We start from the raw sequence: 21795 nt of genomic DNA on the forward strand, positions 1-21795 counted from the left end.
GGAATCAGAACTCACTTAAAAGAAGCAGAACTCCTGGATATCAGCAAACCGGTACACATACTAAACAAAATAAAGTAAGGCCATCGTCCAGTGACAACTTTTATTGAAAACTATAAACACAGTACAGCATGTATAAAGTACCCTGTGCAGATAGATACCAGTGTATGCCTAGTATTTCTTCTTGAAAAATGCACATGTCCAATCTTTAGCGTTTCCAGTACATCAGGTTTCAAAACTATTTTACAAACAAACCAAATGCAGAAACATTTAATATGAGTGAAATGAGTCTTATGGACAGGCTTAAGAAGAAAATACTAACAGAATTTATTTTAAAAAAGCAGAAAACGTACTTAAATTTTCTGTAGAGTATAATCTTAAAGTGGATGAACTGATATTTTCCTTTTGCCCGACAACATTTTGCTCCCTAAATTACGCAACGATTTTTATGGATTTCTTTTTTTTATGCCTGAGTAAATGTATGTCAGTATTGCACATTGGCAGGGCGCTAATGGTTTGCTTATAAAAAAAATAAAAAAAATGAAATGAAATGACCAGGATCCATATTTACCAAGCATCCAAAGGGAGGAGATTTTTCCTACCCCACCCAAAACATTTGAAATGAAGGTGTAGGTTTTTGTTTTGGTCCTGCTTTTAGCTGTAGAAACAAGAGCGAGTTTCCTGAAGGTGGTGAACGATGGGATCAGGATCATTTAAATCACTATTGTAGCCAAGGCACATTCATATTTAGTCGGAATGACTGATCACTGAAAAACTGACTCAGTGGCGGAGCGCCTAAATTGAACTAAAGTGATTACAAAGTTGGGGGATTTTTTTAAGCGTTAAATTAAACTATGATTTAACTGCTTCGCTAAAGGATGCAACTGTGACTACAAAGATTTAAACTTCATAGCTCCACAGATCTAAAAACAGAACCTCTAGAAGCTGAAAGCGGACACAGGAGGTCTGAGTTCGTGTTCCTCCCAACTCCCAGCTGGATTCTGAGTGAGATGCTTGTTAAGTATAGGCCCAGACGGCTTCGAAAAATCCCTTTTAAAAGTCATGAGCACGTGGAAATTCTCAAACACACCGAAATGAATGGAAAAGAGAATCCAGAACGTTTTGTGCACATGAAACCTATCAAAGAAATGGAAGAATATTTATAGTGATGTTAGTGGAGAGAGGCCGTCATCGTCTTCTCAGCTGAGTCTCCTGTGAAAACACCCTTTACCCCTTGGACCTCTTTTTCTATACAAGCCTTTATGTTCATCGGTTTGGCTAGAAGGTTCTATATCGACAAATATATAACAAAACTTGCAGGCAAAAATAGTTAAGTTTCAATAGAAACACCCTTTTTTTCCTGAAAATACAGCAGTATCTGAAATAATCCTCTTAATGTTTTTAATGTCCCAGTTTTCTGAATTATACATCAGGAAGCTCTTTTGCCTACAAACAGAAAAAAAAATAACTATCTACAAACTTTGTAAACAGACCTGTTTTTTTTTCCAAAAACATAAATAACTCAATATTAACAGCCAATAAAGCAGAAATAGGTTTTGAATGAGAAGGGCCAAAGAAATAAATATACAACACCCTTCAGATAAAAGAGAAGTCAACAGTACTTTCAGAATCTTACAAGCCCCGATCTTCACGGCCAGAGGAGGACCTCACCTTCTCAATTCAAACAACAGCAATAATATTAGAGTAATAAAAACAGGTCACTTTCAATCTGAGTTTATTTATCCCCCCCCCGCTTGCAACTCAGAGGGAGGGGGGATGGGGAATAAAAATAAAAAAATTTACCAAGGAGGGTGGAACGAAGACCGAGTTCCTGGTGTTGCAGCAGGGTATTAACAAGAACCAACAGAGAAAAACTAAAGAAAAAAAAAAAAGAGAGAGAAATCTAAGAATCCACACCAAGCCGTACATTCCGACGAATGTTTGCTGTTCTTTCAGTTCAGCCCAAGCCAAGCTCACACAAGACTCCACTCTCTGTCCAGACCTCCGTTCTCTCCTCTGCCAGTGTTCGGCCGTTAGAGCGGAGCTTTTTGGTGGCGGGGTGAGAAAACAGGTGCAGCCGTGTGGAGCTGGGTCAGATCAAAGGGAGGTCTCAAGGCTGTGTAGCGGGCTCCCTGGGGCTGACGGGGTTCCTGATTTGGGGACCTCCGGGAAGAGGTGGTTGCCGCTTTCAACGGCGTTATTGTTCTGGTTTTGAGTGGGGGCGGCGGGAGGATTGGTGTCGTCGGGCAAGGGGGAGGACGAGGGCGGAGAGGCATTGGGCAGGCTGGCAGAGTTGCGCTTGGTGGGGGCGTCGTCCTCCGCGTCCGTGTCGTCGATGAGGGGGATGTGGGGCTCCGAGTCCTCTATCCGGAACTCGGGGTGGGTCATGAAGTTGTGGATTGACGTCCGCGCCTCGGGCTTCTCCAGCCCCTCATAGAGGGAGATGGAGTTGCGGAATGCCTTCACCACTCGGATCTGGAGGAAGGGACAGGAAGAGGCATGTTTTTAGTAGCGAAGCATACCAACGCAGACTCAAGTCAACTCCTGGATCAACACCCCGAGTTAAAACAAACTCTGAACGGAAGGTTGTAATGTCTCGGTAATAAGGTGAGTTTTAGGGGCTTTGAAAACCAAATCTGTGAAGGAGGAGTATCTCAGACACGTGCAAGTGAAATTTCAAAGACTGGTTGTTCTCACTCAATGTTAGGGAAAGAACTTCTGAATGTTAGTTCATTTAAATTGAGATAAGATTTGGTGAAAACTTTATGTCCATCTGTTTTACTAGTGTTTCTCTTAGGCCAGTTTACAGCAGACACCTTTATTTTTTCATAATTACTTTGTTTTTTAAAACAGATTTATTAGCTGGTGACTTTAAGTGTCTAATTTTTACCTTGCCGAGTCAATCATAAAAATGAAAACTCCCAATCATTTCTCCAATCAGTAAACGGACCACATGTAAGTGCTAACTTGTGCCGACAGCCTTCTTCTGTGCGGAAGGTGCTACTGAAAGTAAAAGCTACTGATTCTACCTGTTGTGAAACCTGACGCATTTGGGAAGTTTGGCTGCTTCCTAGAAATCTCTGAAACAAGATATGTTCTCCAAGGAATACTTACAGTTCACTGCTGGTGTTGCCGTTGGTGGTAATATCCAATGTAAGATGCTAAAGGTGTCGGCCTCTCAATAATGGAAAAACTTATTGAGCTGCAGTGCAATCCCAAATTTTCTCGATGTAATGTGCTCTCTACTGGCAATCTAAATATAGTGACTAAAAGGCTTCTGTACAGCTACAGAAATCAAGTATAACAGGATAAATTTCTATGCTTTGAGACATGCTAAAAATATATGTTTTGGGAGCCAAAGAGAGAAGTTGAGATATTCTCTAACTGTATTAGTGGCATTTCTTCTAAAAGATCCCAACTAAACAGATAAAGATAGCTGAGATTTGAGAAAATCTGTTTCATTTTACCATAAGGATTCCATTTGGAAGGCAGTTTAACTTTTACTAATCCAACAGAAAAAAAAATGTTTGTGACTTTTGAAAATAAATCTTAATCTGCTCAAATCGGACAAATTCTCTAGAGAAGTCATCGATGGTCAATGGCCACTACAGTAACATGTCAGAATGTAATCCATCTTCTTGCACAGAGACAAGCTGGAGGCTCTTAGATGGAGGTTAAATAACTTTGCAGCCTGGTGTTGTGGTGAGAAAACCACAACTTTGTTGTGATATGTGAGAAATTACAGCCCTGTAAAATATTTTTCTAGAGCAAGACATGAATTTAATATATAAATGTACCCTCTGAAGATACTTTTTTGCCCCCAAATTTACTCTAGTCTTATTTTCAGAAATCTCTTGCTTGGAGGTTTGTTTCATTTGATCAGGAAAGGAGAGGACTGTTCATCATTGTTGGACATGCTTATTAAAGATCAGAGTCAGACAGGAAGAGAGCTAAAGGACAGAGAGGGAGAGAGAGATGAAGAGTAGAGACAAAGACAGAAGAGATAAAACAAGTGGTGGTCAGTTGTAGTTTATGTTTGTGGAGGGAAAACAAAGAAGCTGCAGCAGCCAAGCATGTCTACAAGCTCGTGTACAAGTCGAGAACAGCACAAAGAGGAGAAAACTCACAAACGAGACCAGAGACTTTGAACCCATGCAGAGCGCAGCGCTACCTTTATTTCAATGGCAGTAAACCTTTGAGTATAGCCCATGACACATTTCACAGTATCTAAGGAAGAATACGCGGGAAGTCAGTGGAGTTCAAAGATCATTTCGGAAAAACTTTGCCATACTGGACACATTCCACCACAAAAGTATCCACATAAAGACAAGAGAATATCTGTAAAGACAAGTTTGGGAATAAAGATGCTGTTGATCTGATGGAGTTCCCCCTAAAACAATGGGGGGGGGGGAAACTGTTAATGTTGAGGGTTATTGTTTTACATACAACTGTGCGTTAATTCCCTGAGGATGACATGGATAAGGTATTTAAACTCCACAGATGGTGAGAAGGTCTTCCTGGTTAGATCTGAAAGAGAAAAAGTCTAGGAGTCAGTGAGAGGAAAAGCCTTGCAAGGGCCTTTGGAAGTGGTGCCATCAAACAACAAAGATCCAGTTTCAGCATAAAGAAGCAGATGAAAAGAGGCTGAAAGTCTATTCAAGTACATTGCTGTAAAAAAGTGCATCCCCCTTACAAATTGTTTTTATTTTTATTTTTTCGACAAATTTTACATTTCTAATAAAAAAAAAATCTTGACGTTCATTGAGTTGTTCAGGCTCAAAAAGAGAATGTTGCCGAATTGAAGCAATTCTCAAGGTAATAAAGACTCATTGCCAGTTAATGCTGCCAAGGGTGGTACAAACACTTATTAATTTTAGAAGAAAATTCAATTTCCAGATACGGCCAAATTTGGTTTAGATAGTTTTTTTCCCCTCTAAGAAAAACAACGAAACAATTTCAAAAGCAAATATGAATACATCCCAAACAACAACAACAAACTTTCTTCCAATAGCTCTATTTGACTGCAGGGCGGCACTGAACATTCTTCTGACTTCAATCTTTTCCACAGCCTCACCAGTCGGAAAGAAAAGGATCATTATTTAACCACTGACTGATGAGAAATCCACTGGAACTTGATCAGATTTCCAGCATTTCCGTGTCATGGGTGTTTTCTCTCTTGTTTAGCTCGTGATCATGGGCATATACTCAAAACATTTACCCAACCAGGGACTAGAGAGCTGCGACAAAGACCCATGACTGCTATGAAGGCACAGAGCAGACTGAGGCAGCCGCAGACAAACCTGCTGAATTCTGGATATAATCTTTATAATAAAAAATAAATCAACAAAAATACACACAACCCCTCCCCTCCCACTACCGTTCACCACAGGATAACAGTGAAAGGTTTCCATTTCTCAGACCCAAGCAGAAGCAAAACAGAAAACAGGATGACACAGATAAAAACACCTTGACGCTTGAAGAGACCTGGTTACAGAGGACATTTATATACGGCAGAGTTATCAAAGCAGTATGGAGGATGTAGATTGGTGTCATTTGGATTAAACATAGGGGAACATTAGGGGGAAGTATGAGAGTGTAAAAGTTGAACATTAGGTAAGAAAAAGAGAGTAAGGGAAAGATGTTAGAAGAAAAAAACAAAACAAACAGAAGAAAAGTCTCATGCACTAAAGGAGAACACGCACTCACACCCCACAGTGGCAGAAGCGGAGTTGGCAGCAGGGGCAGTAGTGGTAGTAGTAGAAAAGGCTACATGTGTAGGGCTAGAAACATTGGTTACATCGTGCTGTTGTTGGCTGGAGTTGGAGGCCTGCCGCCTTAGAGCCCCCTGAAAGGAAGTTCCACTCTGGAACGCACTCACAACATCCATCTGCAAAGAATCAGACAGCGTGACAGGAGAAAGCCCAGAGGGAAATAAAACAACACAGCCAGAGGAGAGGGAGAAGAGAGAGAAAAAAATAAAGAAAAGGCAGCAGAAACCAAAGAACATATGTCACTTTGAAATTGGACTTGGGTATAGTGAGAAAAGGAAGTGATCAGGTTTGAAGGCACTGACCGGAGGAAACCCGTGATGCAAAAATCTGATCGGAATTTCACTCTTTTTCTCTGCAGAAACCTTCCATCCGTTCCAATGCGCACTGTTCCACTGTGATTTCTGTCCAAACTGATCAAGACCTCCACAGTAGCCGAGCTTATAGCAAATGGACTCGGTTTCAGTCCGAAATAGGCGCAACAAAATTCGCTTAAGCTCAAAAAGCAGAAGAGAATTAAAAAGGAGGGATTTTTACTTTCTTTAAGAATGCAGAGAGAAGGAACACTACGCAGATTTAAGCTGGAAGAGCAACAGAGTTAAATGGTTTATGGCTTATGATTCCCAAGGTGTGTGTGTGGGGGGTGTAAAAGGCAGGCATATGTAATAACGATTACCTGAGTTTGGATCCGATTGAGGCCTCGAAACCAGAGGATCTGGCCTCGGCGCAGCTCCCGCTCAGCGTGGTCGATCTCATCCACGTCGTCCAACTCCTCCAGCTCGTATTCAGGGATTTCATCCTTCTGGGTGCCGTGGCCTGCTGTTTTTAGGAATTTTAAGCGACTAGTGGGTATTGAGGAGATGAGCTGGAAAAAAGAAAGGGAAAAAAAAAGAACAGTTGGGAGTTGGTTTTATTCTTGAGAAGACGGCTCTTTCCTACATGTGAAACATGCCATAAAAAATAAAACGGAAAGAAAATGCTGCTGATAACATGGAGCAAAGTCAAACATCACATGAAAAGTAGAAGTGGAAAAATACTTTTTTTCCAATGAAAGCTTCTGCATAATGCAGGTGAAAGGCATCAGTCCGTGTAGAGGGATAAATAATTCACACGAAACATATCTGTAGTATGGAAAAAGCACCTTCCGCTGTTTGCAGACTCACTGTCCAGACAGGCAATTTCATGTTTATTAAATTTTTATATTGTTAAAAAGGAGAAAATAAAGCAAGAAAATAAATTATGCTTGTGGTTGCAACATGAAAAATTGGAAATTTAGTAGCATTTTTGCCCTTTGATCATTTTTCACAATGACTGCAAAGATAATTGTTTTGTTAGATGTTCTGAACCAGAGAACATATCTGATGCTCCCCAATGTATCTTTATCATATAACATATTTAATTAGACTGTAAAAACCATTCATCATCCAGCAGGCTCACCACTAGGGGGCAGTGTAACAGCACATATGTTGCTAGAATGAAGGTGAAAGACTTCTATTGTCCTACCTGTCCCCAGAGCAAGGAGCCAAAGCCGAAGAATGTGCACCACAGCCATTGATCCAAGGACAGAGCCACACAGCTGAACGGTTTCCCTCCAATCTGCACTATAAGTATCTAGAAGAGCAGAATAAAGACACAATTATTTTGCACGTACAAATGGAGTTTCTTGTATGTTGGAAGAAACGAAAGTTGTTTCTTCGATAGTCTATCTTCTGGTTTTACCTGAATGATAAATGTGCCGAGGACTATAGTGCAGAAGATGAGGTTGTTAAAAACGCCCTCAAACACGTTCCGCTCCCCATGGATTTTGCGGGCGTTGATTTCGTTGAAAAGCTGCATCAAGACGAAGGTGTTGAAAACTATAGTGTAGTGTTCAGAGGGTGGGGCGTTGAGAGGGGTATTTCTGCCGCTGTCGATGTTAAACAACTTCTCTCCTGCAAGACAGAAAAAAGGGATTTTAAAAGGGACAAAGGTATCTTTCAAATTCAGAATGAAAAAAGCTTCTTACCAACAAAAAGCAGTGTAAAGATGGTGGTTAGCTGGTACACGGCGTGACCCAGAATGTTCTTCATCATGGTGCGGGATATTAGAGGCTTGTTGCGGCCATACGGTTTCCTCAGCAGCAAGGCTTCTGTTGGCGGCTCGGTGGCCAAAGCCAACGACGCGAATGTGTCCATAATCAGGTTCACCCACAACATCTGCACTGCTTTCAGGGGAGAATCCTAGCAGCAGAGAAAGAAGGGCATAAACATGATGCCATCCTAATAGTTCATAACTTGCAGTGCCTTTGGAAAGTACTCACTGTACTTTTTTTTCTTTCCACATTTTATGCTAAAGCCTTATTCCAGATTGCATTATGTTCATCTCTTTCCTCAAAATTCTACACACATCCCCCATCATGACAACATGCAAAAGATGTTTTTAAAAGAAAAAAATATTCTCATAATTATTTACTGCCTTTACTTAATACTGTGTTGAAGCTCAAAATGTAGCTATTTCCACTGATTATCCTTGAGATGTTTCTACAGTGAAATGGAATATGTCTGTGGTGAATTCAGCTGATTGGCACTGATTTGGAAAGACACACACCTGTGTATGTAAAGCCCCACAAAACGTCCACAATAGCAGCATTTCCATTAACCATAGAAATGTGAAAATTGAAATAGCAAAAATAAATTTTCTTAACGGAAACAGCATTTTTGAAAAAATACACAGTTTTCCATAAAAAATGTCTGTGCTAGGTGAGGTGGTTTGTCAGCCATATTGAAATACGTGTATTTCGCAAAACTGCATTGGAAACACATCAGTCAAGTCACGTGATCAGCAGCCGGATGTTACTACTGGCAAAAACGACAAAGGAGATAACAGGAAGTAGTAGGAAACAACCAGTGGAGGTTGTTTTTTCCAACCTCAACTGTGAAGGGAGAAGTGCCAAGCCAAATGAGATGGCTCTTAGTCAAAGTCAATATTTGGAATCAAAGTGAATGGGAGAATGCCCAGACTGTGCTGTAAGTGAGATCTGAATCGAGCGGAATAGCGCAGAAAAACAATGGCCAGGCTGGTCTCATTAACAAAATGGTTTACCTGTGTGATGCAGGCTCCTGTAAACGCTACGATGACGGCCACGACGTTGACGGTCAGCTGGAACTGAAGGAACTTGGAGATACTGTCGTACACGTTCCGTCCCCACATGACGGCTTTAACAATGCTGGAAAAGTTGTCGTCGGTCAGAATGATGTCTGACGCTTCCTTCGCCACGTCTGTCCCCGCGATGCCCTGAAAACAGCAAAAGGGAAAAGATTTGTGTTTTTTATTTTTTACCCCTCTAGGGGGCTTTTGTGGGCTCTAGTGTCCCTTATATGACAGTAGGCTGACAGGAAACGGGGAAGGAGAGGGGGGAAGACATGCGGTAAATATTGTCGGGTCCGGGAGTCGAACCCGCGACGGCCGTGTCGAGGAATCAAGGCCTCCAAATATGGGTCGCGCTAACCACTACGCCACCACGGCACGTCCAAGATATGTGTTTTTTATGCGTTTACATCTTTTTTATAAGGATAACATGAAAGTGTTTAAAACAAAGAAATGCTCACCATTGCAAAGCCAACATCAGCTTTCTTCAAGGCGGGACCGTCATTCGTACCGTCACCTGTCACTGCGACTACCTGCCTCTGCTCTGCTATTGTGCTGTCAATTATCCCTAAAGGAAAAAAATGAACACTATTCATAAACAAACAAGCCATAAAATGTAAAACCGTTTTAGATGCACTTATACATTTAAACCGACACTACCTTTAACTAAGGTGTGTTTATCTGTGGGAGACGACCGAGCCAGAACTCTGAGTTTGGGCCAGATTTTGTCAATACGCTCTTGTTCAATCTGAGAAGGTGAAGAATAAAGTTTCAATACAATTTCTCTGCAGCTACTGCTGGAATTTCTGAAGCCAGAGTCATTTATCATGGCCCCACCTCTCCTCTTTCGTTGCGTATTCTGCGGTTGAACTCTTTTCCGTCCAGGCAGAGGAAATCATCTCCTGGCTGTAGGATCCCACACTTACAGGCGATGGCGCGCGCCGTGTTGATGTTGTCCCCGGTCACCATCCGCACCGTGATGCCAGCGCGCTGGCATTTCTTAATCGCGTCCGGGACCTGAAGGAGGCACACACACAAAAAAATGGAGCCGTTCAGTCGGGGGTTTTAAAACTCAGACAATAAAACTGATATTGAATCCATCTCGGTCTAAACATCCTGCATCATTTCCAACAAGAACACCTGACGAGCAAAAATATACAGAAAGCCAAGCACTTAAAGAGACATTACAAAGTCCACATTTGTCTCGTTGCCTCACTCAGGGGAAACCGTTTAAAAAGCGCTGACCCTCATTTCCCTTTCTTAGAAAGGCTGCGCGGCCGGCAAAGGAAACCCCGAGCTGCCGGTTTGATTCCAACCAAGTCTTTGTCACATGGTCAAGTTGCAAAGCAGATCCTCTCTCCCATCATCACCTTTCCAAGACTATTTAGGCTGCAGACGAGGGATAGGGACATATGCCAACATTTCAGTAGCATCTACACTTCTCTCTGCGACGGGCTAGATGTTCAGAGTGTTACACAAGTTTTCACACCCTTGAACTCTTTCAAATTTTATTTTGTGTATAACTGAAGTGGAAGGAAAATTATGTTTTCTAAACATGATTGCACTAGCTGAGATTGGATGGAGATTACTGTCAACACCATTAAAGAATTAATAATAAATTATCAATTTAATAGTTGATTAATCGTTTACTGCAGCATATAGTCAAATAAAGGCCAGTTGCTGAAACATCAACACACTCAGCAGTAATTAAGCCAAAAACTTTACAAAAACTATAGACATTTTGCTTTTAAGATAAAAATAAAAACATTTGTCTGTAAATATGTTCTACCCAGAACTCAAGTGGCTTAGTTTCAGCTTCAAATTCTGTACAAAAAAATCTTATTGAGCACCACTGCTATCCATTTATTAATCAATTCATTAATTCAATATCCATTTATTATCAAAAAAATAACCAGTAGATTAGCTCTTCCCTGTATTGATGTTATGCACAAATGGCTGATCTTTTCATGTTGATGCTAGAAACATTTTCTAGCTGCTAATGAGTCCTTTGCAACAAATGATCAAGCGTGCTCTAAGGTACACTATGTTGATGCATTTTAGGCAATAAAATGTCAATTTATTTGCATATTTTAATGTAATTATAATATTGCATAAAATGGATTATATAAAAACTCTGCATAATGTGCCAATTTTTATATCCGATTAATCGTCAGAGTAATCAATAGACCAATGAATAACTGAAATCTTTAGTTGCATCCCAAGTTGCCGTTCTTCTGTTGTGCAAAAGAATCTCAGTAGGCTTTGACTCTGGACTTTAACTAGGCCATTATGATATTTTGCTTTGATCTCTATGATTCTACTGTAGCGCCAGAATGTGTCATTACCTCTGGTCTCACAGGGTCCTCAATGCCAACCACGCAGATGCAGGTCAATCCGGTGAGAATGTCACTTTCATTGTCCCAGTCAGGTTGACCTTCGGAGGCGGGAAAGTCTCTGTACGCCAGGCAGATGGTCCTGAGACCTTCCGAAGCCATCGGCTCGATGACTTTCTTTACCATGTCGTCCCTGTCCCGCGGGCGGAAGACCTTCGGCTCGCCACTCGCTGTCACAATTTTATAGCACCTGGAAAAAATTAAATAAAAACGGGAAATGAAACCATAAATGTAAATAAAGTACGACAAGATGGGAACTTAGGAGTTCAGATGTAAAAGAAGTGATCCAGATTGTATAAAGATTAGAGGAAGCAGGAAAAGCGACATTTCAGTAGTGTGCTGCGATAATTCGGTGGAACACTAAGCCTTCTGTGGGTTAAAAAAGAGCCTGCTTAATTAAGAGGCTTACGGAGCTGTTACCGGCTCCTTTTCTCACTGCTTAGTTTAAGTAAAGGGTTTGGGTGTTATACACTTGAACTTCTTGGCTGCTTAAGCTATTACACATAATTTAGTGAAAAGTCTGGCCAACCGTGGCACTGAAACAACTTTCACATCAACAGAAAAACCTACAGGCAACATGGCCGACGCCAGAAAAAGAAAATAGGTTTTACTTTTTAAGGAGAATTTCCGAGGCTCCTTTGCTGAACATCCGAAAGCTGCCATCTGCCATCTTCAGCACAGTGCTCATGGATTTCCGCACCGAGTTGAAGGTGTAGACCTTGAAGAATTTCTCTTCGGGGATTTCAGCGCGGATGGCCCGATAATCCCGCTTCAGGTCGTTAGAGAAACCAAGCAAGGCACACTCCGTTTTGTTGCCCACCTGACGAGGCAGACCCCCTTCTTTTTCTGGAGGCTGGGGAAAAGAAATACAAAAAAGAGACTCCAAGTTATGTTTCTAGATCTAGTTTCTCACACTATAACTCACAAATAGGGTACTTTTTGTTTCTTTTATTATTTTAAACACGCCTACCAAGATATTAGTAGTGTAGGCGGAATTAACTGCTATGCCCAGGACCAGCGTGTCTAGAACTGAGGTGGGGATGTTTTCCGGCAAAGGGATCTTCCTGAAGTGCTTTTCAGCAATGTAGACCTGGACCACGGCCATTCTGTTCATGGTGAGAGTTCCAGTTTTGTCAGAGCAAATGGCTGTAGCGTTACCCATTGTCTCGCAAGCGTCCAAATGTCTCACAAGGTTGTTGTCTGACATCATTTTCTGTAAGAAGAAGGAGGAAAATCTTTCGAACTCTGTCGGGAAACAAAGGCGATCACAGCACGGCTTAAAGGTATCAGTTAGCCACGTCTCGACAGTCTGGCCTGCTTGCTTTAATAAGGGTGTGTGTAAGCTGGTCAAGCATTGACTAAAGGTCACTTGGCAGAATTTACCTTGACGGAGTATGCTAGGGAGATAGTTACGGCAAGTGGCAGGCCTTCTGGAACAGCCACCACCAGAACGGTCACACCAATGATAAAGAATTTCACAAAAAACTGTATGTAAATGGGTGTGCAGTCCTGGACCCAAGGCAGGCCCTGGTACCAGAATGTGTCCACCACAAACAGCACCACCAGGATGATGACTGTAACGGCCGACATAAGCAGCCCTGCGGAGAAATCAAAGCCCAATCACAAGCAGATCTACAGGTGAACATCATCTGAGACAAAAAGTTTTTTTGATTTTTTTTACCCACCTCCCTTTCCTATTTGCACAGCTAGCTTGGTTAATTTTCCTTGGAGAACAGACTTTTCTTTCTTTGGCAAGCTGGCTTTTTTCTTCTCCTCTGCATCAGCTCCTTCATCGCTGTTGAGAGGCTGCATTTCCATAGCAGCACCATCCTGTGCTTTTGCTGCAGCAAAGCGTACAAAGCAAACAGATTAATGGACTGAACTGTGCCACCATAAACACAGAGCAAGCAGCAGAATTTGGTATGCATATAGATAAACTCTGTCGACATCAAATATTCAAAGTTTAATGTGGAATAATTTTTTTTTGTCTTCTCTGAACTTTGCAATAAAAGTCTGTCCGATTTGCTGCCTGATCCATTACAGTTTAAAACCACAAAGAAAAATACAACAACTACCAGCAACTGGAAGCAACAAAATGTTGAGTGCTAGAATATTTATTAGTCTCATATCCAAAACACATAATAATTGATGTGGGTAAGTGTAAAGAAGTCAGAAAGTAAGTGTAAGTGTAAAGAAAGCACAGGCTAGCTGTGATATCCATTATATCAAATTTTATGTCATCTTTAAATCATGAAATGAAGACATCAAAACCATAAAATGTCCCGCTCATTAATTGTTGGTAATTTGAAATAAGTAATGCAATTTACTGAATTTATGAACATGCTTCACTTACAAACTCTAAGAAACAGATTAAATACAATTATCAAAATAGTACATTTGCTTCATTACTTGTCTTGAAAATAGTCATAGGATTTATCAATTAAATTCAAAGTGGCACAGCGCTTGAAAAGAAAAGGAAAAAGAAGTATGCTGTGGAAAGCCAGAATGTTTTCTCCTAAAGGTAATACTGGCAAAAGTAAACAACTAGTGTTGTGGCTGCATTCCTTGGAAGAAGAAGCTGTTTTAAAACATATGTTACTATTATATGCAGCAGAGTCAAAATGGAAGAATGACAAAATATTTAAACTTAAAACACATTTTTTTAAAATCATTGTGCCCTGTTGAGAAGTCTTTTACAGCTGATCCGAGTTGTTTTCAGAAGCACAAAGCGCTCCTGCGTAATTCACCAAAGGCTCTTTCTAATGTATTCCACCATAGACAGTAACCTGGCTTTGGATTTGACTGTATGCATTAGAAGCACAGCGGTGGTGCAGCTGCTGTGCACTCTGGCTTCCTCTGCACTCACACGGTGGCTGTAATCTCAGTCTAAAGGATTACTGTTGGTTCCTGGCAGGGAGAGGGAATCTGTGCACCGCGGAGCAGTGCCAGGGTTCTGGTCACAGACCGATCATAAAGTCCCAGCAGGGCTAGAAGGCTGGGTCGCTATCTGAATTAGCAGAAAACAGCCTAGATATCATTGCTTTAAATCTACAACTGCATCAATGGAGCTCTTACAGTTTGCCCACTGAAGAGTTTAGCTAAAAAAAAAAACCCAACAAAAATCATGAGGGACAACTTGAAGAGAGACATGGGTGGGAAAGCAGATGTCCTGGCCCCAAAATTGTTGCAAGGCTTTAATCTCTTCACCACTAATCGCTATAACTGGATTCAATAGCACCTGCTGCTCAAAGCACAATGTGCCAGGGAAGGACGAGGGAAGGGAGAGGGGAGGGCCAGACGCTACACCGGACAGCCCGGAACAGCCCGTACTAACTTCACCCTGACACAGTGTCCCGCAAAAGAAATAAAATAAAACTGCATAAAAAACAGTTGGAGAAAAATTAACAGCATAGCTTTGTTAATATGAGGCAATCAATCAGCATTTGTGGGTATGAAGCATACCTTTTTTTCGATTTTCCACTGATCCATCTTGTTTCTTGTCTAATGGGCATAAAGGGGAATTGGATGAAAGCGGAACGGGAGGGAAGGAATAGGGTGGAATGGGGCGGGAGGGGATAAAGAGATCATTAACGAATCAAAAACAATCAGAACATTTATATCGCTTCCGAGTCAGGTTTCTGACATTATATTGTATCCTGAACGCCATTCATATTAGAGGTGAAAGTGCAGTGCTTATAAAGTCCTGCATGTTTGATATTATTGAGAAGTCATATTGTGAAGAAAATAAAAACTGAATGTTGATCTGTTAATACGGCTGCTGTAACTCAGACTTTATGATATGCATTTTTCTAGCTCCATCTAGATATCCTGTAACTGTCTATTACTGATGATTCACATTTGACTAAAATATGTCTTTGTCCAATCAATAAAATTTAAGTTTTTAAGTAGAGTGTATTGACAATGTTTAGCTTCATCAGCCAGTAGGCATTTTGAAAATTCCGTCAGTCTGATGAAATGGACTGACAGCAAATCAGAAAATGATCATCATAAATAACATTTAGATAAATTATTTTAACTTATATTAAAAGAATTAATGAATAAAATAATATAGAATAACATAATACGAAAATTGTAATGAAAAAAAGTGAAAATAAAATAAAAATTATGGGATTAATTTATTTTTGGATTTTTGCTTCCCCCCCATCTTCCCAGTATCCCTCTGAGGGAAGAGGGTTAGCACCCTCTGGTAGCCCCCAATTTGAAAAACACTGGGTTAAAAACTAAAAATAAAAAGGTGACGTAGTCAAGAATGCCACAAACTTTTTTTCTGCTTTTTCTTCTCCTCCTTTTCCTTTTTCTCCTCATCATCTTCGTCATCATCTTCGCCAGCCCCAAGTAAAGTGAAGATAATCCCAGTTTGTGAGTTCACACCGACAGCAGTGACCAACATTTTCCCTGAGCCTTCCATTACATGAGTGCCTTTAAACAGAAAACAAAGTATCAGTAAAAGCATCAAAGGTAAAAACAGTAGACCATTGGCAACTGTTTTTGTTGTGCCTCTGGCTGATTTTATTCTTGTTTAAATACACTTTTTATAGCCTCATCGTTTGACTTTGCCTTTTCCTTTAATTTAGGTACAAATGTTAAGCTGAAGTCTTATTTAGAAACTGCGTTTGCCGGGTTTTTATGTGACACATTAAGCTGCACATGAAAAAATAAATAAATGCATGTTTTAAAATGGGGCTAATAAATACAAATAATGATCCAGAAAGAAACTGCTGCTAATGCATAAACCCGGCAAACCTTTAATAAAAGTCATTTTAATCAAACAGCCATTTTCATTTGTGCCGATTGAAATGGAGAACTAAAACGATGCAACTGTGTAGCAGCTCCAAATTCCTCTGGAGATTTTTCTTCATGTATTCAAAAAAGGAAAACATCATATGATGTAGGTCAGAAGAACGTAAATAAATTCTCTGTCTTTTCCTACTTTTGTGAAAGAGGTTGCAACCTAAAATGCATTTGAGAAAAGATTTATATGCGTTCAGACAGACAATGTCAACTGGGGTTTGAACTGAGACAAAACGAAGCAAAAAGCTATCTGCAGGAACTGAGCACAGAAGTGGCCACCTTTTACATTTGTGGCATTAGTAACCAACAGCTTGGAGTCAATTACATTCAGACACATGACAGAAATACTAATTCACTCTATTTTAACAAGTCTTTAAATGGCACAGGCCTTTTCAATGAAACCTACACTGCATGCCATAAAAATTCTTACACTGATCATTTTCTTTTACAATCTCTGCCTCAATTGTGAAGTAGCCTATGGAAAAGCTATTTTAATTAATAGCGTTGCCTATTTGTCATTTTAGATGATACTTTAGGAAGGTTTAGTCTAACAAATATTGTAGCCCTTTGTTACCATATTAGTACAGTCATAGTAAAAAGTGTAACAAGAAACAGTTAATCTCTTCTAAACAAGCATTGTGATTAGTGTCATTTTGCACAGCAAACCATTGCGAGCATGCAAAACAACTGAAAATATGTTAAAATATATTTTGATTCAATACTAAGCAAGTAATATCAGTGGTGCGATTTCAAAGAGACCAGATGATTCATAAAGTTTGTCTTTCCTAAGATAAACACGTCATTTCAACAGAACGTTTGTTTTCGTAATGTTTTCATATTCACTGAGCCTTTTCACATTTCCTTTTGCTTTTCACCCAAACATTTCAAAGTGCATTATGTTAATTTTCAAGGTTGTGGATAATTAAAATGGAAGAAAAAAATAGATGGCGCAGAATGTTTTACAAATCAAAGTCAGAAATATATTCAATGCATATATAATCAGTCTGCTTTGGTTAAATTGAAACACACTGAAAGTTGTGACTAAAGTTGTGACAGAATGTGAGTAGACTCAAGCTAGGGCTGGACAATAAATCAATAATATATATCAAAATAGGCATGTTATCAATATCAACAGATAGCGCAGCTGACAGAATATTCAGTCATTTCACTGAACTCTAATCTGGATCAGCACAGCAATCTGGGGAATGTAGGCAGAGGAAAGACTTTAGCTGCTCAACCTCTCAACTAGCTTACTCACTCTTGGGTTACCTAGCAACAATCAGTTGAGCAACATTCACAGCAGCTGCTTAAGGTAACGCCACCAGTTTGGGAAATTTTCCGATATTTAAAACAAAAACTGATTCAATTATTGATGTCAATAACTAGAACAAAAGCTAATCTAATTATCGATATTGATAATTAAGACAAAAAAAAAATCTATCGATATGAAACGCTTAAATTGTAGTATGTTTTTCAACCCTACCATCCAAGAGGAATGAATACTTTTACAAGACAGTAATGCTAAAGTAAGACTAGAAATTACCTGATAACAGCATGGGATCTTTATCTTGATTTTTCTTCACCTGGTCCGACTCCCCTGTGAGTGAGCTCTCATCAATTTTAAGATCATTGCCTTGTATAAGAACTCCATCAGCAGGTAAGAGGTCACCTAGAACACAGCAAGGATAAATCTCAGCTTGTTTTATATTTACTTTAACTAAAAAAAAGAAGAAAAAAAAAAGAAATTGCGACCGGTCTCCTCTTACCATATTTTACTTGTGCAATATCGCCCACAACAATCTCATTCACAGGAATTTGAATAACTTGTCCTCCTCGGACAACAGAAAATTTTTGCTCCTGTTCAATGCGACTTTGGAGGCCCCTGAACTGCTTGTCTTTACTCCAGTCATTGAACGCTGTTACCAACACAACACAGATGACTGACAGAAGAATGGCGGCTCCCTCTATCCAGCCTGCCTCCGCTTCAGTTTCATCATGTCCACCACCAGCAGCTTTCCCACAATCTGCAGAGACACAGCGATCAAATCTTCCCTACACTTACTAATACAGTGTTGTGAAAAACAAAAGGTTTGCCCTCTACAGATTTCTTCTGTTTGTTAATTTATTTTTTCTTTTTTGACAACCTTGCATGTTAACAATAAGTGACAGGGCAAAAATGACATCTATGAGAGAGCCTCAAAGTGAAAACCACAGTCTCGTATTTGCTTAAAAAAAATAATAAAAAAAATCCAGATGATCCTTTTGCAAAAATATTGTGTGGACTGATGAGACAAAATCTGGGCTTTGGAGAGGTTTTTGTCCCGTCACGTGTGTAAAACTAACAGCACTTCAGAAACAGAACATCAAACAAGATGATTGTTGTGTTATGGTCCGAGCCTGCTTTTCTGCTTCAGTCGGAATTGATGGAGCCATAAATTTTGTTCTCTGGCAAAGAGGCACAAAGCTCTCAAACACAACAGCAAGTCCACCTTTGAAAGGCTCAAAATATATAAACATTTTTTGGCAAAACCAGCCAAAACCAAATCTGGATTTAAATTCAACTGAAATGCTGTGGCTTAAAACAGGTCATTTGTGTAAAAAGAAAAACAAACAAAAGAAATCAGTCAGATTCCAGCACAGTGATGTAATAAATTGTTTGCTAGTTCTATCAAATGTGCTATTAGGCTGGTCGTCATAGGAGAGACAAACATTTATTCAGTTAAAGGGATAATTACTTTAATATTGGGCCAGGTCAGTTTAAGCAGCTTTTTCTTTTAAATAAAGAATTCAAAGGCTGCATTTTGTACAAATTATGTCTGACAAAATTTACTAGCTGATATGCAAAAACAAGAATTCTGAAGGGCTCAATATTTTTTTTTTTACTAATCCATATCCAACATTAAATACTGAAATACACTGAGAAAAATTAGTTTCATAATTTGAAAGAAGAAAAAAGCGTGAATACAGTTACAAATATGACATAACAAAAAAAGGTATCTTTAATACGTTCAAATCAATCACATTTTACTTACGTTGTCTTTCGGTATCTGGTGGTCTATAAAAAGAAAGGCCTAGTGAAATTACGGCTGCCACTTCAAGAATAATTAATGTAACATCCTGTAGCGCCTCCCACACTAATTGTAAGAAAGTTTTGGGTTTTTTGGGTGGGATTAAGTTTTGTCCAAACACATCTCTTCGCTTCTCAATGTCCGCTGGCTGTCCGCTAAGACCTGCAAGAGAGACAAAAAAAAAAAGTATCTCAAATAAATGTTTTTTTTTTTCTTGAGATTTCACAAGTAAAATAAAATACAAGCATGAAAGATCTGTAGTGAATCTTACTACAGTTAGTTGGCAGCGAGCGAGATAGAAAAGAGTCATGTGCATTTTTGAGGAGACAATGCCCTCCGACAGTGACACACATTCAGTGGATAAGTCAAACACTTTCACCTCTTTCAGGCATTCCAGACAATGTGAGACCTGAGGTCAGGTCTGACCCCACAAACTGACTTTCTAATGAAATGAGCAACTGACTCATAGCTGAATCAGATTTAGACTCTGGTGCCCGTGAAGACTGCGGTCCCCCTGACACATTGTCTGCTTGGCTGAGGAACCACTGAGCCATTTGCGCAGGGAACGCGCTGCGGAAACCCATTCAAAATGCCTCCATATTCAAAGCACAATTATATAGTCAGAAGAGACTCCACACTTTTGATGATGCATGACAGTTTTTTAGTCCTATTCATGCTGGCTGTGCGTGGGCGACTGACTGTACAGACTAGATGGAGGTCTAGTATGTGGGTGTGTGTGTGAACGTGGAGCAGAGGAGGTGTGGTAAAATCAGGATCATAAGTAGTGACATAAAACTGCAACTGACAGGCAGATGGGGGTGGGCCGAGATTGAGGTTCTTGTCAAAAATACATTATTGAATGCCGGAACTGGAAAAGCAGCTCAAGATTCTTACGTAACCCAAGAGGAATCCTGTATAAAGATGCAGGAGATTACAACTTTAAAGACTCTGTTGCTTTCTGTTGTCGTACGCACATATGCAAAAATGTCGCTACACCAAGCTCCGTCATGACCGGCTGCATACTTTTACAGTAGACAGTCAGGGTTCATAGACAGATGTGCCCAAGAAGAGAACAAATGTAAGTCAGCTCTAACGTCATTACTGGCTAATAAAGGCTTTCCAGTTGTAGTTTTACCAGTGTTAAAAAGAAAAATAATCATTTGAATATAATCTGTTACTCTATAACTTTTTCATTTTAAACCAGATACCAAAAATGCTCCCATATTTCAATTTTGTTCTGTGGTTTTGTGATGTAAAAAACAAACAAAAGAGTCTTTATTGACTGGTTTGGAAACAAAAAGAGGAAACTACTTCCTTCCTTACTTTAAAATAATAGCATCAAGCTCAAAGAACACACCTTCATAAACTTAAGCAACTGAACAAATCACTGATGGAGTAGCTTTATAGCACTTTGTGAGACAATTTAGGAGAGTATTAAGGCATTTTTGTTATTAACCTCATGCCGAATGTTGTTACACTTCTCAGTATTAATGTATAATTATTCAGAATTTTTAAAACTGCTGGTAGTGTGCTGTGGTAACCACAGGGGGAGTAAATGCATTATATTGTCAGACAAAACGACCACTAAACTGCAAACCCAGCAAATAGTCGTTACGTGCTGTTGCTATGGTATGGTGCTGGTAAAATATATATATATATATATATATACTGTATATCTATATATACTGTATATATGGGCAGCTTGGTTGTGTTCAACAGCCCAACCCAAAAAAAAAACTGTTGAAGAATCCTCTTTCCAAGGAAAGAATGCCCAGCACATTAAGGCTCTTGTAGCAGCTTTTATCTCCTTCCTCTAACTTTGCCGGCGAGTCCTGAGAAACAACCATGTTTATTAATTAGAGAAGTTACTAATAGTACATTTAAAAAAGTACACGAGTTAAAAAGCTTGGGATCAAAGTCATTAAACCAAGCATAGTCATTAAAGTCATTTCATTTAAGTGGTGTTGTGACTTTACATCCGCAACATTTAGTGAAGTTGTTCCTAACACACATCACCCTCCACTATGAGTGCTGGAATATAAATTAGACCGACAAACAGTTGGTTGTTATATATATATATATATATATATATATATATAAATAAAACAAAAAAAAAACAAATAACAGTGACGTTATAGCAGTGTGTTCATGTAGGAATGTTGTTTGCAGTTCTCACTAGGTGAGGAAGTAACACATAATTTTCCATCTTCAGTTTTTCAAATGGAAATGCTGTGATTTATAATGCATTCACTTGCAAATGAACATGCTTACAGGGATAAATGCATAAAAAGAAACCATGTTAAACATGTTTACTTTTTAAAAATCTAATTATAATCATGAGTATTTCTAAAAGTAACTAAGTACATACTTTTATCTTAAAATGAGATTATGTAGTGCTCTTTCATGAAATTGGCTCATCTATAGAGCTTCCAACCAACGTCACTGCGTATGATGTTTACGTCTCGTGCAGTTGCTACGCCATCTTTAAAAGCCACAGACCAAAACAAACTTTATTCCGGAGTTTTCATTGTTACCGACTGCAGTGAAGTTGTTTTCAAGTTGGACATTGGATATCTGCGCTCCACAGAGTAAGGGGCGTTTAACTCAAGGTTGATCCGATTTATGAACGCT

The 21795-nt window shown here is 39.6% G+C and overlaps 1 protein-coding gene across 4 annotated transcripts in view; it reads right to left on the bottom strand.

Annotated features, from left to right (window-relative positions):
- Positions 1-86: 86 nt before the first annotated feature.
- Positions 87-21795, bottom strand: part of atp2b1 (ATPase plasma membrane Ca2+ transporting 1) — a 45336-nt gene continuing 23627 nt past the window's right edge. The window contains exons 3-22 of one of the 4 annotated variants that reach the window (XM_023350243.1): positions 19129-19326; positions 17863-18120; positions 17640-17765; positions 15566-15724; positions 14747-14785; positions 12970-13125; positions 12668-12882; positions 12255-12497; positions 11896-12137; positions 11237-11474; positions 9729-9908; positions 9552-9639; positions 9353-9459; positions 8847-9038; positions 7771-7984; positions 7485-7696; positions 7269-7376; positions 6442-6630; positions 5795-5884; positions 87-2472 (exon numbers count right to left, since the gene is read on the bottom strand). In XM_023350243.1, the coding sequence (XP_023206011.1) occupies positions 2095-2472; positions 5795-5884; positions 6442-6630; positions 7269-7376; positions 7485-7696; positions 7771-7984; positions 8847-9038; positions 9353-9459; positions 9552-9639; positions 9729-9908; positions 11237-11474; positions 11896-12137; positions 12255-12497; positions 12668-12882; positions 12970-13125; positions 14747-14785; positions 15566-15724; positions 17640-17765; positions 17863-18120; positions 19129-19326 (3632 nt within the window). In that variant the 3' untranslated portion in view covers positions 87-2094. The other 3 variants (XM_023350245.1, XM_023350244.1, XM_023350246.1) reach the window with 3 other exon arrangements.

This window comes from Xiphophorus maculatus, chromosome 17 (assembly GCF_002775205.1).
Source record: "Xiphophorus maculatus strain JP 163 A chromosome 17, X_maculatus-5.0-male, whole genome shotgun sequence".
Classification (NCBI taxonomy): domain Eukaryota; kingdom Metazoa; phylum Chordata; class Actinopteri; order Cyprinodontiformes; family Poeciliidae; genus Xiphophorus; species Xiphophorus maculatus.